This window comes from Leucopleurus acutus, assembly GCF_964270905.1.
Source record: "Leucopleurus acutus genome assembly, chromosome: 14".
Lineage (NCBI taxonomy): Eukaryota > Metazoa > Chordata > Mammalia > Artiodactyla > Delphinidae > Leucopleurus > Leucopleurus acutus.
The window spans coordinates 77,405,078-77,418,660 of record NC_139156.1 but is presented as its reverse complement, the minus strand read 5'-3'; the positions used below and the strand labels follow the sequence as shown (position 1 = coordinate 77,418,660).

At 39.3% G+C, this 13,583-nt stretch overlaps 1 protein-coding gene across 2 annotated transcripts in view; it reads left to right on the top strand.

Annotated features, from left to right (window-relative positions):
- The window catches only part of RYR2 (ryanodine receptor 2), a gene marked incomplete at both ends in the record, with an annotated part of 711,173 nt that overhangs the window by 305,323 nt on the left and 392,267 nt on the right, over nucleotides 1-13,583 (top strand). For both annotated transcript variants that reach the window (XM_082854592.1, XM_082854593.1), the window contains 2 exons: nucleotides 6,495-6,594; nucleotides 7,304-7,400. In XM_082854592.1, coding sequence (XP_082710718.1) covers nucleotides 6,495-6,594; nucleotides 7,304-7,400 — 197 coding nt within the window. The remainder of the gene's footprint in view (nucleotides 1-6,494; nucleotides 6,595-7,303; nucleotides 7,401-13,583) is intronic.

The window sequence follows — 13,583 nt, the reverse complement described above, 5'->3', positions numbered from 1 at the left end:
CGGACGTGCAGGCTCAGCGGCCATGGCTCACGGGCCCAGCTGCTCCGCGGCACGTGGGATCTTCCCAGACCGGAGCACGAACCCGCGTCCCCTGCATTGGCAGGCGGACTCTCAACCACTGCGCCACCAGGGAAGCCCTCAAGCTACATTTTAGCCAACTTATTTAAGTTCCTTTTCTGATACCCTTTTATATAGAGCTCCAGAGAGTAAGCCAACCAGATTGTTAAAATTTCACTTTTATTTGATGATGGAGTCAGTGAGTGTAGTGATCATCTGTATAGACCTAGCATATAGTAGAAACCACAGGAATGACCAAGGACAGATTACACATGGCTTCCAGCCTCAAAAAAAATAGTGGAAAAAACAAACCAAACCCATGGAACTGTAGGAGAGTATCGTGAGACAGTAACTAAGTGTTAGGGTTTAGGTTAGAGATGCTGCAGGATGTTTCTATGGGTGTAGGGATAGTTAATTACTACCTCACGTTTCCACTGTGAGTCATTAGTAGTGAGAATACAGAGTATTATGTTCACGGATTCAAGGACCTACATGGTACTTAGTGAGAAGGATCTGGAGGAAGTGAAAGGGCAAAAAGCGAGGCAGTAAAAGACATTGGACTAAACAGCGGCAGCTGGAATAATCCTCGTACTGAAGCTGAATAACTGAAAATTGGGCATATATATATATATATATATATATATATATAGTTTATGGGTACGGAGCCTGCTAAGCATGAGCCTGGGCCAATCATATAACCTCTTCAAACCCTCAGTTTCTTCATCTGCAGTATGGGGGTAATAGCCTAGTTCACAGGGATATTAAGAGGATTGAATGCTTAATCCAGACAACACTCTTAGCTCTATGAATGGCACATATAAAAATTGCTTAGTGAATTGTCATCACAATTTACCCAGGAGATTTGTGCCTATTAAGAACTGTAGATATTTAACCAGAAGAGGGGAAAGTTGGGAAGTGAGAAGTGAAGAGACAGTTACAGTTGATTTTAAATAAAGGGCTATCATGTGAAAGCCAGATTCATATTCTGAGAAGATGCTGACATGGTTAAAAATAAATAAGAAATACGGCTGAAAACACATCCGTTAAAACTAACTACTAAAAGTAAACACGTCCTGTCATTGACTTTGTAACTTTTCATTTGTTAGTGTCTGTTGGCCTTTGATCTAATATTTCTTCAGGAACAGTGATGGTTAAGCTACGTTTGAACTATCTAATTGTGCATTTGCTGCTCTAATCAAGCTTACAACTATTGGGATGCTAAATTGATTAAAACGGATTGAAGGATTGATTTTCACTCTGTCCTCTGCGGAGGTGTCCTGTGGACTGTGCTGGGCTCCCGGAGCCCAGGCCCCACCTAGGATGCTCTGCCCTTTTCTGCTTTATGTGATGAACCTTGTACATGATTTCTCAGGAATAAAGGGTTTTATCTCCAGAAAAGGTTGTAAGCCACTCATCCAAATAATGTCTTTTCTAATCTTGCTGTTTCATATTCTGATATGAAATGATATTCTAATCCTCTTTTCAGGAATATCTAAGAGGAAGAAAAATTCCTTTGACCCACTGGAATGACTTATTTTTTTCTTTTAAAGGAGGCTTTATCAAAGCAGCTTAAATATAAGAGAAAGATACAATTTAAAAGAGAGGAAATTTGGTCAAATAGATATTACTGTGAATCTCTTTCAGACTAAACAAAATAAGGTAAAGCACGCAAAAATAATTTTTACTTGTGTTAGAAAGATATAAAAATCACCATGGTATGCACAAGGGTTTTCAACACGTGGATTGGATTTCTCTCATTTGAAACATTGATTTTTGAATAATTTTCTCTGTCACCTATAGAAACGGACAGATTTTTAAAAAAATTTTTATTGGAGTATAGTTAATTTACAATGTTGTGTTAGTTTCAGGTGTATACCATAGTGAATCAGTTATACATATACATATATCCACTCTTTTTTAGATTCTTTTCCCATATAGGTTATTACAGAGTATTGAGTAGAGGTAGCAGACAGATTTTTAAAATCCATGAAAATATTACCAAACAACTGTCTAAAAGTAAATTAGGAAAAGCAAAACCCCACAATCTAAAAAGTGATGAAAAATGCTTAAAAGAAAGCTATTCTAGGGCTCAGAAAAATTTACTTCTCTCATACCCACCTCTGAATTGCCAATAAATGCTAGGTGTTCTGATTGCATAGTAAGTTACCGAACTCCCTCAAGTTGCTTAAAAATACTGATAGCTAAAAAGACAGTGATCATAAATATTTTCAAGCTCTTCATCGTATCAACCAATTTATTTATTTATTTAAACATCTTTATTGGAGTATAATTGCTTTACAATGGTGTGTTAGTTTCTGCTTTATAACAAAGTGAATCTGCTATACATATACATATGTTCCCATATCTCTTCCCTCTTAAGTCTCCCTCCCTCCCAGCCTCCCTATCCCACCCCTCTAGGTGGTCACGAACCACCTAGCTGATCTCCCTGTGCTATGCGGCTGCTTCCCACTAGCTATCTATTTTACGTTTGGTAGTTTATATGTCCATGCCACTCTCTCACTTTGTCACAGCTTACCCTTCCCCCTCCCCATATCCTCAAGTCCATGCTCTATAGTAGGTCTGTGTCTTTATTCCCGTCTTCCCCTAGGTTCTTCATGACCTTTTTCTTTTCTTTTTTTTTTTTCTCTTAGATTCCATCCAATTTATTTTTTATTTATTTACCTTGAGCCTTTTTTTTTCTCTCTGTGGCTCAGGTGATGGAATCATAGACTGTTCCATTTGGAAAGAACATCTATTCTGTGTCCCTCGTTTTTTTCTCAGAATAAAAAAGTGAAGTCTGAGGAGTGATGTATCTTGTTTACTTGTGTTCCCTGTCACTGGAGGATCATTTTCTCGTGTGTTGCATCACCAGGGCCAAGTGCCTGACACTTAATATGAGAGAAATAAATGAGTGAATAAATGCATCAGATAAGGGTTGAATTCGGATATTCTTAGAAATTCTTGTGCCTTGGACCTTTCGGACAGTCGGAGAAAGCTTACCGACTCTGTTTCATTATCTTTTAAAATGTATAAAATATATACACTGGATTACAAAGGAAACTAAAAGTATCAAAGTGGAGTCCAGGTTGAGAACTCCTGGGAGGTGATTTATAATAATATCTTTTCTATTCCTGAGATTTCGTGCTTCTATCATATAAAGCCTTGTTACTCAAAATATGGTTCTTGAACCAGTGGCCTTGGTTGGTCCCCCATCACACCTCCTGAATTCAAATTTGCCTTTTTTTGACAAGATCCTCAGATGATTTGTGTGTCCATGAGAACTTGAGAGTCACTAACATGAGAATCAAGGTGATAGGAGAGAGCAGATCACTCCCCAAAGTGCCTGCAGTGCTCCTGGTGGGTGTGTAAATTTTAGAGCAGTTACATATTTCAGCCTAAGGCCAGCTTTGCTTTCAACCTCTGACAACATCTGTTTGGGCTTTAAGGATAACCCATCTTAGTTAGTGTCAGTAACTGAAATTGTTACTGCATTCTGAATATTTACCATCACAAGCCTGTGTGGTTCTTACTCAGATTTCCCTTTGTTGCTTAAGTGGCAAAATTAAATAGAAGCATCCGAAATAGTTATGCTTAGAGAATATTTTCTTGAGCAGAGTGGACATGATTTAGATAACTTTAAATGGTGTAATATGATCTTAAGGGCTTTTTTTTTTACTTTCTCCAACAGACTGAAATTTTCCTTTTTTTATGGTTATATTTATTGTGTACCTTTAGGCTTAGATATGATTTGAAGATTGCATTTTCGTCCTCCCCCCGTTCCCATTGTTTTTTCACTGCAGTAGCTCCTTATTGCCTATAAGGTCCTTGATCTGACACCTGCTTTTTCTGCAGGCCTATCTCTCACTCTCTTTCTAAGTATATGCTGTAAGCCCCAAAGATGAAACTCTCTGCTGTGCTGTATGTTCCCGTATCTCTGCCCCTTTGGGTACCATTTCCCTTATTAGAGCCTACAGCACCAAAAAAGCCCAGGTCACTTACAATTACAAGGTTTCTGGTGTATTAAGAATGAAAATCTCCAAAGTAGTTTATAAAAGTTTTGGTATTTTTAAAAAAATATCTACACTTAGCGCATTAACATTATTAATACACATACGCAAATTCAGTGTATGTACAAACTTTTGGAGACAGCATCTCTAAGTATATAAATGTGATGCTCAGGCCAAATGGTCCTACTGGCTCTTCAAATGCCTCGTCCCACATGGAACCCTATCTCTCCTGTGGAAATACCACCTGTCCTGAAGCCCAGGACAATGAACTGTGTTCCAGTTAGGCTGGTCCAAGTGTTCTTTTCTCTCAATTCCTGTAGCACTTTGATTACAATTCAGCTAATATTTTCAAAACACTGACTCACATCATTTTGTGGATATATTTTACTTACCTTTCTAGCTTACGAGCACCCTCATGGTGGGGAATGTGTTCTATTAATGTTTAGCACAATGCTTTATACGTAGTATATTCAATGAACAAGGATGAATGAACAAATCTATTTATCGTAATATGGCATGAGCTTTCACTTGAATTCAAAAGTAAAAATATAAGCATTGGTATTTTGAATCATCTCCTGATGGTTTGATAAAATCCATATGGTTTCACAGGTTTCTTTTTTCTTCTTTTTTTCTTTTTTGGTGTGTGCGTGCTGTTATTTTGGCTCAGGTCATTGAAATAGGAACATTTAAGGAATAATTTAAAATATTTTTTTAAAGTTTATGCCACTTTGATTTTAAAGGTTTGGTTCACTTCTGCACATACTTCTTTATTGAGTAACCTTGCTAGATGCTAGGGATACAGTTGTGAGCCTGTGTCAGCTTACAAGAGGGAGAATAAAAAATACACTAAATGATCCCATTGTGATAAGGGCTATGAAGAAAAATATATTTTTCTTGTTTGTGGAAGCAGATGGCATATGATTTATTTGTAAATAGTTAAAGAGTTTTAATATATTAGGGAAGAAATTAATTCAATAAAGACATCTTAGCTGGATTTTTGCATAAGAATGACAAGTCCAGGTAGAAAGGAGGTCGTAAAAAGACAGACAGCTGGTTGAGATGGGAGAGGGGTAAGCAGGTTATTGCTAAACCTGAAGCATCCACTTTTAATCTTATCGATTGGAAAGTTGCTGATAAGATAATTACATATATGTCAAATGTCACAAATGTCCTGGGTTTTGTTTTTAAGAGAAAGAAAACGAAATGCCTCCCTATGCTGGTGACATGAGATTAGTATATTTAGGCAGAAGAGACCTTTGGATGTTGAAAGGCTTGTGGCATATACCAGTGAGCTTCTGCATGCCGTGACTGCTGTTTGTCTTAACTAGGAAGGTCAGATATCTGGGAAAGTTTTAGTGCAATTGAAGTCTTTAAAAGCTTAGGCTGGGGCTTCCCTGGTGGCGCGGTGGTTGAGAGTCCGCCTGCCAATGCAGGGGACGCGGATTCGTGCCCCGGTCTGGGAGGATCCCGCATGGCGCGGAGCGGCTGGGCCCGTGAGCCATGGCCGCTGAGCCTGCACGTCCGGAGCCTGTGCTCCGCAATGGGAGAGGCCACAGCAGTGAGAGGCCCGCGTACCGCAAAAAAAAAAAAAAAAAAAAAAAAAAAAAAAGCTTAGGCCGTCATCAGCGTTGGAAAGTGTTGCAGGAACATTCTAGGAATATTGGTGATGTTTACTCAGATGACTGCAAGAAAAAAGGTGGTTGTTCTTTGCATGTTTGAAATTCTAGCAGCAGCCAGGTAATGGTTAGTGAAATAAGCAAGTCATTTGTCTGTACTCATAATTTTGTTTTTCTTTACTTATCATTTCAGAACTCATCAACGATGGCTCTCAAAGGTGTGAAATAGGATGTTCTTTTAATACATTTGACTTAAGAAGGAACATCTGAGATTTGTAATGTCTGAATTTTGAAGGACATGTATTGTCTTGGTTTTTGATACCTATTAGGGAATATTGCCATCTAATAGCTATTACATCAGATTGTAGATAAAAGTTCGTAAAGGACCCCATGAAACTAACACATTAGTCCAGTAGGTTTAACCTACTTCATTGTCAACACACTGTCACAGTGTGATAGGTAAAAACTTAATTATAATTTTAATGGTAAGGGCCTACTATCTGTACAAATTTGCCCATCAATAAGCCTTTAAAACAAAATAGTCTGTTTTCACAAACAAATCTATTTTATTTGTGTTTTCGGATTAGTGGCTTAAGTAGTAACTCTTAGAAGGAAGCTGAAAAATACCTAAAGTCAAATATAAACTCCAATTTTTTTCCTACTAGTCTCTTCATTTTTGAGTGACGGGATTGCAACGGAGGCTCTCCGTGGACAGTCCCACGTTGGCAGCGTTCAGTTTGAGTTGCCAGAAGCACTTCTGTGTTGAGACTTACCCAGAGCCTGTAGTGATGGCCTTCTTTTGCTTCTAATGCAGCACTTGTCTTATGGCAACGGCAGCCTGCACGTGGACGCCGCTTTCCAGCAGACCCTCTGGAGCGTGGCCCCAATCAGCTCAGGAAGTGAAGCAGCCCAAGGTGAGAACTCCACTTCCATTAGGGGGCTGGTCCCCGATGCAGAGTTGGCAGTCATCTTTGGGATTGTGATAATGAGTAAATTCATTAGAGCTGTTGGTGTCAAAATATTCTGTAATGCAGACACATAACATTTAAGGAACTCATTTGAATTGCTATTTAAAAGTGAAGTTTGTGTGAAGGTTTATCTCCTCTTATTTTTATGCTGCCGTCAGCTTTAGTTTATTTTTGTGTGTGTTTTACATGCTAGCTTTCTAGGGGTGATTTTCTCCAGTGTTTTGGCCTCAGGGTATTGCTTAGGCAGGCTACTGTCAAGATTTCTCATCTTCCAGGGTGTGTGACTTAGAACTGGATCACAGCAGTGCTTGTACATCAGGGTTTTCCCAGGAAATATCTGTGTGTTCTGGTTGTTCTCACTTACGTAAGTTCAAATCTGAGCCTATCCAGGCTTGCACGTTTAGTGGAGGGTTTTATGAGGCTGAGGTCATGTATAATCGTGGGAACATCACTATCTGTGGGACTTGGGAACCCAGGGCTCAGAGGTGGCAGGCAGGTGGCACCATCCATCTCTGTGATTTTGGCCAGGTACTTAAGCCTTGCTGGACTCCTGTGTCTCTGTCTAGGAACATAGGAGATTGGAGCCAATGATCTGTTCAGCTGTCAGCATCTGATGATGACAGTTCAAATGTGACTGCGTTTCAATCCCTTCTAGGGTATCTGATTGGTGGTGACGTCCTCAGGTTGCTTCATGGACACATGGATGAATGCCTCACGGTCCCTTCAGGAGAACACGGTGAAGAGCAGCGAAGGTTGGTACCTGAGCCCAGCGCCTTGAGCCTTGCATCTTCTTGTTTTGATATAAGTTTTGTAAATTAAGGATTTGTCTGTTCAGGCCATTAGCATAGGAGAAAGTGGGCCACTGTCATTCATCTGTCCACTGAAGTGATCCATTGCTGGCCGCCTCTGTAGTTTTTTCCTCATGTATGGTTTTGACTACCTATGAATAGAGTTGCAGAAAATTCTTGTATAATTAAAACATGGTGAGAAGCAGTGAATACAATAAACTGAGTGGGAGGAATGAACACATTCACTTACTTAAAACTTTGTGAAATGTTCATTCGTTTTGATGAATCCTCTTTCTGGAATGTTTAGTCTCCAGTTCAGTTTCAGACTTCTCAGATTGCCCAGAGGTTTAGGACCTTTTCCTGTTACCTCCCATTTACTGAGATAGATAATAAAATGGAGCACTTTCCCTAATATTTTATGTGATTTTAATCTCTCTTACGTTAATATTATTTGGCATTGGGCCAAGATGGCAGTAGCCTGGATCATGGGGAAAAGTGCACAAATAATACAAAACCATAAAAATATTGAGGGTGATTTGAATGTTCCATTTTGCCTCACCAATTAATGGATGAATATGGTAAGTGGAATGCATAAATAAGCGATTATTGGGAGAGAAGGCATGACCCGGGTGATTTATTATGTGGCTTTAAGTCTTTTAGTGGAGGTTTCTCGTAATATCAGCGTATCACTTAGATAACTATTATTGATAAATATTTATTTTTGTAGTTTAAAGAAAGATACAGAGAACATTTAGAAAGTTAGTACTTCTTTAATTAGCTGTTTAACCTTGGGAAGAGTCACTCTGAGACCGGGGTACTAGTCTTACCTCTCCCCAGGTAGACCTAGCTTATGGTGAAGCATGAAATGCAGAGCCTCAAAAAATGCCCTAAATGAAAAGTGCTGCTTTTAGTAGGTTAGGAAGAAGGTGCTAATGGTGTGTTGATAGGGTTCATAGAAAAGATGAGAGGGAATTCAAAAGACGGTTTGTCTGAGGAATTAATTCCAAACAGAAGACTCAGAGGGATGCAGTGCATACTGGGAATTGCAGTTATTCCCGACTGATGAGGGGCAGGGTGGAAGAAGCATGGAAACTAGACATGGAAACTTGGTCAGCTCTTTTTTTTTTTTTCCATCTTTATTGGAGTATAATTACTTTACAATGGTGTGCTAGTTTCTGCTTTATAACAAAGTGAGTCAGCTATACGTATAGATATATCCCCATATCTCTTCCCTCTTGCGTCTCCCTCCCTCCCACCCTCCCTATCCCACCCCTCTAGGTGGTCACAAAGCACCGAGCTGGTCTCCCTGTGCTATGCGGCTGCTTCCCACTAGCTATCTACCTTACGTTTGGTAGTGTATATATGTCCATGCCACTCTCTCGCTTTGTCACAGCTTACCCTTCCCCCTCCCCATATCCTCAAGTCCATTCTCTAGTAGATCTGTGTCTTTATTCCTGTCTTACCCCTAGGTTCTTCATGACATTTTTTTCCCTTAAATTCCGTATATTTGTGTTAGCATACGGTACTTGTCTTTCTCTTTATGACTTACTTCACTCTGCATGACAGACTCTAGGTCCATCCACCTCATTACACATAGCCCAATTTTGTTTCTTTTTATGGCTGAGTAATATTCCGTTGTATATATGTGCCACATCTTCTTTATCCATTCATCTGATGATGGATACTTAGGTTGCTTCCATGTCCTGGCTATTGTAAATAGAGCTGCAATGAACATTTTGGTACATGACTCTTTTTGAATTATGGTTTTCTCAGGGTGTATGCCCAGTAGTGGGATTGCTGGGTCATATGGTAGTTCTGTTTGTAGTTTCTGAAGGCTCATTAGTGCCATTCCCACGGGTTGCTTTTACCCTGAGATGGTTGGGAAGGAGTGTGTGGGGAGGGGGTGACGTGGTCAGGTCTCTTTGAAAAGAGTGTCTCTGACGAACAAGAAGAACTTAGATCGGAGGTGGAGAGATTCTGGAGCAGGGAAGCCAACTCGGAGAAGGCCGATGAAGTCATTTATGTGAGAGAAAAGGAGAAGCTTATCCTGGAGAGTGGCCGTTAGAATAGGACAGCCTGGCCCAGAAACATTTCAGGTCAGATTGACTCGTTTAAGGATGAACTGTATGTGGTCGGTGAGAGAATGTATCATATTTAAGGGCAAGAAACTCCCTAGAGTTTCTGACTCTAGGGAAGAGAGATGGTGTTAAAGATTGTAGGAGATGGACAGATTTGATACAAAGGACTGAGTGAGATTTTGGCCACTGGTGAGTACAGAGGGTCTATGGGAAGTAAAATAAAGGGTCTATGGGAAATTGGAATTTTTGAGTCTTTAACTTACACAAAGCTTGGGTTGGATATAAATCGCAAGTGCACAGGGGGTACTTGAAAGAATGGGAGCCCTAGGTAGAGAGGGAGGAACAGTGACTAGAGTGTTACGTTTAGCAAGTTGGGCATTGCTTTAAAAGGCTGCAAAGCCTTGGAATAGACTAACTAGAGAGGAAGCTGAGGACGGAATCCTAGATAAGGCTGATATTTAGGACACTGACAGGTGAAGAAAAGGCACAAGAGAGGCAGAATGGTAGTTAAGTGGAGAGCCAGGGAAGTTCGTTATGGAACCCAAAGGAGGCTTGGGGTGTAGATGCGTTCAGTGATATAATATCATCAGAGAGACTCAGGAGCAGAACGAGGTTGTGCCCTAGTCTTTTGGATCTTTAGTCTCTGACTTGTTAAACGAAGCACTTGAAACGAAGTGATTCTTTGAGCCCACGTGCTCTTTCTACAGACACTGTAGAGATTTGTAATTAAGAGAATGGGCTCTAGACCTGGGTTTGGGCCTCGCCTCTGCCACTAACAGTTGTGTGACTTAATTTCTTTAAACATGATTTTTCTCCTCTGTGAAATGCGGCTTAAATGTTAGCTGTTACTTCACGGGATTGTTGTGAAGGTTCAGTAGGAAAATGCATGTAAAACCTTGATGCAGATGAAGAGATCAACAAATGTATTATTGTTGTTGCTATCTTATCACTGTTGTTTAGACAGAAGAGCAGCATTTAGTCAGATATGGGAACGTTTGAGGGACCCTGGGCATGCGGGTGAAAGTATGGTAGAGCGTAGATTTTAGGGGAAGAGACGCTAAACTATATCAAAGAAAACCCTCTTCTGTTTTGAAATGAATGTGGTAGGTGAGAGGTGGGGAAGGGCTCCTCCTTCTTGCTAAGCTTTAGAAGCCAGGAATGGATGAGCATAGCTTTTAACAGTTGGGTTTTTTTCATTTCCAAATGAGAATATTCAGCATCGGATAGATCCCAGATTTCCTAGACTAAGCTCGCGGGCAATGACTGCAGTTTTCCACCTCTCCTGCACCTCTCCTGCACATTAGAGAGTCTGTATGTTAAAGACGGGTTTTATTAAAAATGATACTTACAGAGCAGATTTCCTGCTAATTGGTTGTTTGGGGGGGATGCCTTTTATTTGTTTTTTTAATTTTAAATTGGAGTATAGTTGATTTACAATGTTGTGTTAGTTTCAGGTGTTCAACAAAGTGAATCAGTTATACATATATCTATTCTTTTTCAGATTCTTTTGCCATATAGGTTATTACAGGATGTTGAGTAGAGTTCCCTGTGCTATACAGTAGGCCCTTGTTGGTTATCTATGTTATATACAGTAGTGTGTATATGTTAAGCTTAACCTCCTAATTTATCCTTCCCTGCCGTCTTTCCCCTTTGGTAACCATAAGTGTGTTTCCTAAGTCTGTGAGTCTCTTTCTGTTTTGTAAATAAGTTCATTTGTGTCATTTTTGTAGATTCCACATGTAAGTGATAGCGTACAGTATTTGTCTTTCTCTGTCTGACTTACTTCGCTTAATATGATCATCTCTCCTGCTGGTTGTTATTACATTGCTGTAATTCTTTACATTGCTGGTTATTACAGAGAAAACTAGGGGAAATGTCAAAGACATTTTGGTATTGGTCTGGGTCCGCTTTCCCATTGCATGCATACTGAAGGCTGCTCCTGTCCCCTGTCCTGTATTATTCTTGACTTAATGTTACTCATTTCTGTGTCAAATTAATCTCAACATGTATTCAGATCAACACATTGCAGCTCTTTCTAGGTAGTGATGTCAGTAAGAACACATCCTTAGTGCCCCTTGTACGGCGTGTTTACACGGGTGAAATTAGATTAAAATGGATGTCAGACTTGACATGCCTCATGACATCCCTTTCTCCCTCATGACTTGAGGGAGAAAATGAGTCAGAAATAGGCAACAGGAGCCTGAGGGATGTTGCTTAAGACTGAAAGTTATCTATGTCTTGATTACAGAGTGAGATTGAACAATTTTTTACATGTAATGATAAAAGTAATTCCTTAAATTTTACATTTATAGAGCCCTTTATTGCTTCAAGTCTTCTTAATATCAGTGTGTAGAAATTTCTTTATCTTCCCCTGTCCTCACGCTAAGTCCCTTCAGTGTCTTACAGAATGAGGGGAAGGCAAAGGACGGTACAGCCAGGAGGCAGCCTTTCTTTAATTGATGTGAATCTGTATTGGGGGAAAAACGCATAGTGATAACCTTAAAAATGTATTTTGATTCATTTTTTAAAAAGAAGTAAAAATAATTTGACTTTCTGAGAGCTGGAGAAGTTCCAGGGAAATATATAAAGATTTCTTTTAACTCATAATTCTTCACACTGATTATGATCTGGCTACACTCAATTATATTCTGTTATTAAAGTTAAATAACTAAAGTCAAATCAGGTTTGTTACAAGCAGTAGTGGAATTGATTAAGGAGATGGTCAGAAGTGACAGTTGCTTCTAAGTAATTTAGGACCATTTTGGTCGTAAATGCTGGGTTAGTAAGTGAATTTGTCAATCTGCTCATGCCTCCTTCCCATGACAAGTTTTGAATATACATAATAGAACTATAATTGTAGCAGTTGAAAATGCAGTTCAGTGATGGGTACTGTAGTTCTAGATACCGATGCAGTGATCTTTTATTATTATTATTTTATAATCTATTTTACGGAAGTATAGTTGATTTACAATGTTGTGTTCGTTTCTGCTGTACAGCACAGTGATTCCGTTATACATATATACACATTCCTTTTCGTATTCTTTTCCATTATGGTTTATCGCGGGATATTGAATATAGTTCCCTGTGCTCTACAGTAGGACCTTGTTGTTTATCCATTGTATATGTAATAGTTTGCATCTGCTAACCCCAAACTCCCACTCCATCCCTCTCCACCATCCCCACCCACCCTTGGCAACCACAAGTCTGTTCTCTCTCTGATGAAGTGATCTTTAACTACCTCTTCACACTTAGATCTGGATATGTATGTGGTCTCCTGGGCATTGTCATGGGAGTGTTAACCAGACCCCCAGAATGAAGAGCATATATTGTCCCATTCAGTTAAGTGGAATTGAATTGGAGAATGAAGCCTACCAAAGTTTACTTAAACATATATTTTCCCCACACTTCCTGCTCATGTTGCTTTTACGGATTGAACTCTGACATGTTCGTGACGGAAAGCATCACTATGGTTTTATTTTAAATTTCTTGAGATTTTTCCAGAAAGATGTGTGACTCTAAAATTACCAGTATACAACTGGTCTAAACAACAATAAAAGTCGTAAAATTATCATCTATAGACGTTGTGAGCAGGCGGGGGAAAGGGAGAAATGCACGGAACGTTAACTGTAGAATTGTAATTTCTTTGTTCTTTTTCAAACTTTTCAAATAGTGAGATGGGATAAATTAAGGAGAAACAAGTTCTGCTACTTGGCAAGAGATCTGTCGGATGCCACACAGCTTTTAAATTATTGCTTTAAAAAAAGATTTCATTCTGGAGCCTTGAAATTTGATTATCAGTTTTCATTTCAAGCATGAAGTCTTTTATGTGGGCAATGTTTTCTGTTCTAGATTCTGTCTCTGGATTGCACTTTATTACTTCCATCCATTTTTACGGAATACAATAAAATGTCAACAAAGGCATTTACTTTATGTGCACACACGCTTACTAATGGATTAACTATGCACTACCTGAATTAAGTATGTCATACTTTTAAATTAATAAGTTTTAAGAAAGATGAGTTAGGGGAGTGTTATTCAGAATTATTATGTGAGATCTCTGATGTGGAAA